At 35.5% G+C, this 9269-nt stretch overlaps 1 protein-coding gene across 1 annotated transcript; it reads right to left on the reverse strand.

Annotated features, from left to right (window-relative positions):
• Positions 1-2605: 2605 nt before the first annotated feature.
• On the reverse strand, positions 2606-5551 carry Uba2 (Ubiquitin-like activating enzyme 2). The gene has a single exon (XM_076458156.1). The coding sequence runs from the start codon at positions 5474-5476 to the stop codon at positions 3647-3649; it is 1830 nt and encodes a 609-aa protein (XP_076314271.1). The 5' UTR covers positions 5477-5551; the 3' UTR covers positions 2606-3646.
• Positions 5552-9269: the final 3718 nt, after the last annotated feature.

Raw genomic sequence — 9269 nt, forward strand, 5'->3', positions numbered from 1 at the left:
TAAAGTTATCCATACATACCAGTCTACAGTCTTCTACTTAATAACAGACACTTAGTTTTGAATTTCACGCAAAGCTACAAGAGGGCTATCTGCGCTAGCCATCTCTAATTTAGCATTGTAAGACTTGATGGAAGACAGTTGGTCATCACCACTCACTGTCAACTCTTTTACCAAAAAAGTGGGATTGACCATCACATTATAGTGCCCCCACAGCTTAAAAGGCAAGCATGTTTGGTGTGACGGGGATTTGAACCCATGACCTTCAAATTACGAGTTGAGTGCCTCAACCACCTGGCCATGTTGGGCCTGAAATTTGTTACTGCAATGCCATATCTGTACAAAGTCAAATATATACTTTGAGATTTACTGAAATTTATACCTACTATCATAAAACCTGTAGCTGATGAATGATGTTTGTTTTGTACTGAAATTTGTGTTTCAACCCCAGGTGGTGGTACACTAATCACACTCTTGTTGTCCAAGTGCACCTGCACTTTTAACACGTTGGTCATTTCTAATAGTTTATATTTCCTTAACAAGTTGGAAAGGAGATGGTAAACTCTTGCAGATCAGTGAAAGTTCTGGAATTTTCCCAAAGTGAAAATGCAGCATGTGCCCTGACATCAGGTTGTACAGAATACAACATAGAAGCATAAAACTGGTTCTTTACCATCAGGTTTTGCAATTCTTTTGATTGTGATAGCTTTTCAAGTCCTCCTAACACAATAGGTATTTCTCCTGTATGGCTTAACATCTTTTCTCATCCATTATAGAGAGGCTGCATTTTAACCTCTTGTAAATGAAATCATTCATGTCTTCAAAAATTATCTTCATTAATGTTGACTTAGTTGAGGGTTGGAGATATCAGATACTTTACTACGTTGGAGATACATGAAATTAGGTTGTTTGAAAAATAATGGCAGATTTTAAGTGTTAACTGAAATAAAAAATAAATTCAAACACAAATTTATTAATCAAAACAAGAACCTAGTGAATCTATACACTCTTGCCAACAAGTAACAAGATTGTTTATGCCATGTTGATAAAACTCGAAGTCCTAGAACTAAAAAATTCTTTAAAGCCATTCTCAGTTGTTGCATCTTTAGTTCTATAAAAAGTTGTCCAGGTGCTTGAAAAAGTGGTAGCTGGTAGGTGACAGTTCTGGGAAGTAAGAAGGATAAAGCAACATTTCATAGCCCAATTCATGATGATGAAAAACCCACTTGAAGTAAAAATGTATTTTCAAGACAGCTGATTTGTTTTTTGAATTTCACGCAAAGCTACTCAGAAGCTATTTGTGCTACCTGTTTCTAATTTAACAGCGTAAGACTAGAGGGATGGCAGCTAGTCATCACCACCCATTGCCAACTATTTTACCAATGAATGGTGGGATTGACCATCACATTATAATGTCCCCATGGCTGAAAGGGTGAGCATCTTTGGTGTATGATAGTTGGTATGGGTATTAAAACTTTTATTAAAATAAAGTAGAGAACAACATTTCAACTTTCTTAGCACATCTTCAGGTTAACAAAGAGACAGTTTGCAACTGACGGTTCCTAGGGATGAGAGTGTAAATTGGCATGGGATTATAGGGGGCGCTATAGTCAGACGTTAGGTTATTAATTAGTATATACATATACTTATTAATAACCTAACATCTAACTACAACACCTCCTGCAACCCTGTAGCCGTTTACACTCTTGTCCATAAGACATGTCCAGCAATGGTCATTTACAAACTCTGTCTATCTAAAGATGACCTAAGAAGGTCTAAACATTGTTATGTACTTTATTTTCATTAAAGTTTTAATTCCTGTACCAGCCATATTGAGAATGCATAGCCCAGTTTGTTGAACTTCTGAAGAGTCAACTGAACAATGTGTGGCCGAACATTATCATAAAGTAAAGTTGGTGTTTTTCAATTGATTAATGCTGATATTTTTTAAAACAAATTTCTGTGAATTTCTTCCAATTCTTGACAGTAAACCTCTGCAGTGATATTCTGACCCTGGCAGAGCATGCTGTAATGGATAATACCAGCCACGGACCACCATACAGCAACCATAATCTTCTGTTGTTGTAACTTTGGCTTTAGGAAGTGTTTTGGAGCCTTGTCACGGTTGAGCCATTACACAGATCATGTTCTGTTGTTGTAGAGGATCCACTTTTCATCACAGGTGACAACTGGATCAAGAAATGGGTCATTTCTGTTGCACAAAATCAGCATAAGAGCACAGTTCAAAATGACGATTTTTCTGATTCTCACTGAGTTGGCATGAAACCCACTTGTAGAACCTTCTTATTTTTTTTCAATTTGCTCGAGATGATCCAAAATTGTGAAAGTGAAAACACCAATTTTTCAAACAGTTTAGTGTGGATTTCTTTCCACTAATGTTTTCAGTTGATCATTTTCAACAACAGAAGGACTTCCTCTGCCTCCCTTATCTTCAAGACTCACATCTCTATTATATAAAGTTCTTGTACCTATACATAACTAAAATTGTGGTATAAAACTATCATTATTTTTTGAACAACCTAATACTTTACCAGGTTGAAGTTGCCTGGTGCTTTGCCAGTGAAGTTGTTTTCAGAAAATGTTAAAATTTTATTAAAACCATTTATTCAGGATTTTGATATCAACATGTACCATTCTCAATACACAAACAGTTACTCGTGTAACAATAAACAAACTCTGTTCTATTGTCTTTCCACTTAAATATTTTTACAACAGTTACACATATACTTGTTTGCAAGCATTAACCCTGTAGGAAGAATGACATATGTAATGAACACATAAGAAACATACACCAACATATAAAGCACAGATTTCATGAATATCACAACCAGTTTACAAGTTCCTCGTTTGATTTTTTTATACATATACAATATTTAGTAAGAAATTTATCCCATGAGAAACATGGTGTATAAAAACTTGCAATATTGTAAATGTATTTTTTTCAGTCAGATCATAACACAGAACTTCATGTTCTTTTTCTCAAGACATTTTACATTTGTTTGCTCTTTTTCTATGTTCTGTAGCTCAGTGTTCTGAGACTAAGTTTGATAATGTTTAATATTTTACAATTGGAATTAGTGCAAGTAATACAAACTGACAGGTAGCGTTTAGACAGTATTGTTCCTAAATTTACTGTATCAAAGCTGAACTACCCAGTATGTATTCATGTATTTTAACTGGATTAAAATACTATATTAAAGTTTAAAATCTTCATTAAGAAACTAAAGTTCACTGGTGCATTACAATAACAAGTTTGTGCAACAGCTCTTTCAGTGAAACATGCCACAACTTTATAAATACAAACAGATATAATTCCATTTAGATTAAACTTGCATCAGTTTTCTCCTCAATTCACATCCATCTACTGGTGTTTAAAATTCATAGTAGAATTTTTGGATGAAAAATGGCTTGACTTTGTTTTCTCAAAAGATAAAATAAACCATAATATAACTGAGATTTAAAATTTCTTAAATTATTTCATTTACATGTGTTAAATTCTCTATCTTAAGGTTAATGGATGCTTAAATTATAAATTTATTTCAGAAAGTAAAAAAGATAACATAATTTGACAAATGTGTGGGCTGTGTTGATGGTTCACAATGTATCACGTTTTATAAAAAAAAAAAAATCAAACAATTCGAATTTTTTTTGCCGCTTCCTCTCTTTGATCTTCATACAAAGAATGCTTACGTTTCTTTTCTACATCCATTTCTTCCTCTTCAATAATAACCAAGTCATCATCTTCGGTGACTTCTTCCAGGACCTGCTGAACATGTTCCTTAACATCAGATGCTTTTGTGCCATTGTCTTCAGGAAGTGGTTCCCCAGCATTTCCAATGACAACAAACTCTACTCCAGTTTCTAGATGTTCTTTATGTATAATGTTCAAAACTACTTCAAAGTTTTGGAGAAAATCATCACATTTCAACCTAGATCCATTTTTAATCCCAAATTCTTCAAGTACTTTCAATTTATTTTCTTCTGTTTCCCCTTCTTCGCTAGAAATCAGAATCGTTCCTCTTCCGTCATCAATCTCCACATCAGGTGCGACCATGTGCAACTGTTCCTTAAGGATTTGTTCTTCCAAAGTTTTTACTATTAAAGTCTTACAGTTTAGTTGAACTGACACTTCTGGCTTGGAAGAGCACACATAACATTTCAGGTTTGGTTTGTCCAGTAGACAAGGAACTAGTAATTTCTTTTTGGGGTTGGGTTGTTTGTTGAGATACACTGTACGGCACTCGCTACTCTGGCCCATTAAAATTTTCCATGCCTGAAGAACCAGAAGCCCTGCAATCACTGCATTTGTTGTGGCTATTGCAGGAATAATATTTCCTGCCATTGACTTTACATCAAACTGGCTCTTCTGGGATATTCCAAAACAAAAGGCCCTTATGTTAGCACAAGCTGTTACAAAGTTTATGGAATCTTCCTCATCCTTATCCCACACCAAGTGGTCTCCTGACAAGGTTTCTAATTTTTTCTTCAGGCTATGTATGGAATTTTCAAACACTGTTGAACACTTCTTAAGACTCCAGATTTCCTGTTCTCTAATGGCTGCTGATTGGGTATTACTACTACAGGCCACGGAGTCTGGAAGTTCTCCCCAGTCGAGGGGCTGTGGTGGTTTACGTTTCTGCCATAACTTATCCATAGATAAAAGGTATTTAATGTCATCACGGAAAAGCTTGTTAAAAATCTTGACGGGATTGTATCCTGAAGACTCTGCCCACCCCCTTGTTGACACCCGTTGAATGTTGCCATCTGTACCTGCATCAAAGTTTAAAGCCACTTGTCCTGCTTCCCCTCCAAGCTCAGGGTCTGCCATATCTGGTGAAACATCTTCATCTGGGTCAGCTTCTCCAAACAGTTGATTGAAGAGGTGCTTAGCCCAAACAATACAATGAATAGGTTCTGATGGAGTATTCCTTATCGTACACCCAGGAAATGATTTTTGTCGTGGTTTAGGCTGGCACTCATAGCACTCTGTCTGACCCTTAATAATTACTGTTACTTGCCCCAGGTAACCGGCTGTTCCACTCTCTACCAAAGGAACATCAGCAGCAAGGCACATTCTGTTAACATGGCTTCTAGCAGATCTGTTGTCAAGTGCATTCATAACTATTGAAAATTGTTTGAAGAAATCTACACTGTAATCAGGTTTCATTATGTTATCATGATGAGCAATGATTTTGGCCTTAGGGTTGAATTTCTGAGCGCTGTTCTTCGAAACCACAGCTTTAGATTTTCCTACATGTCGTTTCTGGAACAAGAACTGTCTATTAAGATTACTCACGTCTATGGTATCTAAATCAATTACATCTATGTTCTCAAAACCACTAAGTAGTAAATTCTTCAGAAGTTCGCACCCAATACCTCCAGCACCGACTACGAGTACTTTAGCAGATTTAATTATATTTCGCGTATTTTCGTCAAAAATTCCTTTAACAACCGCCATTTTCAAAATTATACAAGCCGAATTACCTTCCACCGGTTCCACTCCTAACAAAGACACGAATGCTATCAGTGACGCTAAAAGGGGGCGGTCACATTAGTCACATGACTCCTGTGCGCCATTTTCAAAATAAGGTGATTTGCTGTTAGCAATGAAACAGGAAGAAGAGGAAAAATATACCTGACCCTTCGAGGTCCTCAACGACCTAAAACCCGGTGCCGAACTTTGACTTTAAAAAACAAAACACTCACAAATAACCGACTTTACAATTACAAAATAACCAACGTAAATATACAAAAAGCAAAAGCTTTTAAACTCTAATTACACAAAACATTTATAAATCATGAACAAAATGAATGAACAGTTTTACTATAAAGTTAACTCATATGATCACAGAAATCAAGAAGTATATATTTGAAAATTTCAGCTACTACAACAATCTCCCAAATCCGGCACACATACAAACATCACAAACAAAATAACTAAAGATCAAATACAAACAATATTATTGAAGAAAGGTACTCATAAATTGTTTTATCACGAAACAGTATTATTTAATCTATTTCTAAAGCTAGAAGCAAGTAAGTGTACTTATTTTCTTGAAAGAAAAAAACACAAAAACAACAGCGAATAAGCAGTAAAATTACAGATCGATCAGTTGTTTAGGCACAATTTTGGAATAAATAATTAGCAACTGGATTTCAAATTTTCTAGAGATTACATCAAAATTACGTGAAGTTCAAAATTGTTTCAGAATATTTCGGCAAACAACTCATCATTTAGTTAGACTAACTGAAACCGTAATAGATAGCTATAACCAAAAGAATTGCACTGTCGCTTGCCTTCTCGATAATTTATTGTTATTATTAATTCATCCTCGTAGAGGGGTTGTAAACAAATATAGACAGAGATTTCTGATCATATAACCGTGTGATGACATGGGGAAGTCGTCGCCATTGTCAAAACGGGAATAGACGTCCAAGTATCATTGACGCATAACCGCCAACTTCTCAAACAATGCCCGAGAGCTGTGCTTATTTTAATTGCACAAATAAGCGTAAAAAGGCCTCACGAATCTCCTTCCATAAGTAAGTATTCACATTTATGAATTTTTTCTTTCAAAATGAAGGCTTTGAAGCTCGAGCAATTGCAAACGGTCGTCTGTTTTGCGTCTTTCAAGGCCCAAAGAGACAAATTATATTGTAATGTACTAATTTCTATTAGACTATACATCGTAGGCCCAATTAAGATATTGGATGTCAGAATTGAGTTTGATGTGGTACTGATTTAGGCTGAGGTATTAAATATACCAGTATTTAGGTATGAGTAAGCGATCAAGCAGCCAAATCATGAATGGCAATGGCCGCTGGTGAAAATTAGGCGCAGATAACACGTTTTGGTCCCAACACTGTTTTGTTTCTTGTCCGATTTTAAAATTGGAAAAGAAGAGTTTAGATAGATTTAGCGAAGAGTTGTCACTAGTGTATCCTCAAAATCAGTTTTAGTACAATTTATTTTTAGGTTCCCTTCTGATAAAGCAGTTCGTCAACATTGGTTGTAAGAATGTAAGTCGTGAAGGTCTTCAGCCATCCAGGCATCACAGGGTGTGCAGTGAACACTTTCTGGCAAAATATTATATGAGAGGTATAAAACCATTTGGACAATACTATCAATACTTATTAATATTTTGAAAAGAAAACTCATATTTTTATTTTTGAAAAATACAATCAATGACTTTATAACACATATAAAATACATAATAATGACTGCCTATGTTTGTTACTGTATCTTTAACTTCGGATCTGTTTAAAAAATGAGATAACAACAAATTACCAGTGGCCTTCTTTGTGAAAACCTGCTGCAATCACAAAATTTTAAAAAATAGATTTCATTTATTTCCAGGTGTGCACCCAAGAGACATAGAAGAATATGACATTTTGAAGTGGGAACTGAATCATCTGACAGTGCCTAACATCTTTCCAGGTCATCCTCGACATAAGCAAGTTGTACAATCACAAAGTAAACCACCTTCAAGAAGACAGGCTCTTGAAATCAAAGAAACATGCCCAGTACCTGCCAAGAAGAAGAACAAGACATCAGGTGTTGAGCATTCACATTGTTCAACTGTCCCAGTGGAAGGTCAGCTTGAAGCAACCATGGACAAGCTAAAAAAATACAAAGTGATTTGAGAGTATGCAAGCAGTAAACGAAAAGGAAAATCGAATCTATCGCAAAACTGCTGCAAAATCTAAGAGAAAAAAATATTTTCACCAAGTAATAATTACTATTACAAAATACTTGCTAATTAGTTAAACTATTGAAAATGTTACGTATAATGTATTCATTTTATGTATGAGGCCCTGAGCTCATCACACATTTACATGTCATTCTATCAATTTATGTAAAAATTGTTAAACCGTGTATGTCTCTTTAAAGTTGTTATATATATAATACTGCACTATAATGTGACACTGTGAAAATGATTTTATATACTACGTTTACATACATAGGATGTACAGGGTGTCCGGAAAGTCACTGTGCACTTATATATTTATTAACAGACATGTTTCAATATAGAATACAAGAGGTAAATATGAATGATAATTATAAACAATGTTGAAAGTGACTCCCGTTGGTATCAATACAGGCCTGGATCCCTCTTATTTTGTTTCTAAACACCGCTATCAGTTGCTGGCATGAAATATACTGAATGAAATATGATTACAAAACTGCACAGTGACTTTCCGAACACCCTGTAGAATGTAGTAGTAATATTTGAAACAAATTAAAACAGCTTTGCTGTTACCTTATTAACATTCAAAATTACAAAAATAATTTGTCATAATATATAATTATATACGCATGTACTATATATAATATATACTTATAATGGATATATACATATATATTTAATTTAGCTGTGTTGTTACATAGGTGTCTCTGTTTTTCTGAAGGTCTACACATTCATCTGTAATTTATGTAACTTATTTCCTTCTATATGACTATCCTGAAATTAATACAGAAAAATTTAATACAACTTTGATATTGTATACATGTGATGTAACTAATGCAAGTTGGCATACCTTCCGAATAGCAGTGCATATTTTGACTTATTATTCAGTAAAGGCCCAGCATGGCCAGGTGGGTTAAGGCGTTCGACTCGTAATACGAGAGCCGGGGGTCGAATCTTCGCAGCACCAAACATGCTCGCCCCTTCAGCCGTGGGGGCGTTATAATGTTCGATCAATCCCACTATTCGCTGGTAAAAGAGTAGCCCAAGAGTCGGCGGTGGGTGGTGATGACCAGCTGCCTTCCCTATAGTCTTATACTGCTAAATTAGGGACGGCTAGCGCAGATAGCCCTCGAGTAGCTTTGTGCGAAATTCAAAACAAAAAGACTACAGTGCTTTTCAGTCACAAATGTAGGGGAAGTTTATTTGCTGAAATATATATAACCTCATTGGCGAATTTAGGCAGTGTGGCTCGTACTTGTACGTAAATATATAGACTAAATAAAGCATTCGACATTGTTACGATGCCCACCAGTATTATTCGACAATAAGGCCAGCTATTAACTGCGCACTTTCTCTCATGCACACAGTTTGTTTCATAATTGCTATATCGCAGTCACGTTTAATCAATGATATAATTTTCTCAGGAAATTCTCACCCTCTTCGAAACTAGCATGTGCATGTGCTAGTGTATTGTTGTTGGCATCGTACCTTTTTGACGGCCATTTTGAAACTTCCAATACGTCACAGTCTGTGATTGGTCAACGTATGAAAATACTCCTCTCT

Source organism: Tachypleus tridentatus, chromosome 9, assembly GCF_004210375.1.
Source record: "Tachypleus tridentatus isolate NWPU-2018 chromosome 9, ASM421037v1, whole genome shotgun sequence".
Lineage (NCBI taxonomy): Eukaryota > Metazoa > Arthropoda > Merostomata > Xiphosura > Limulidae > Tachypleus > Tachypleus tridentatus.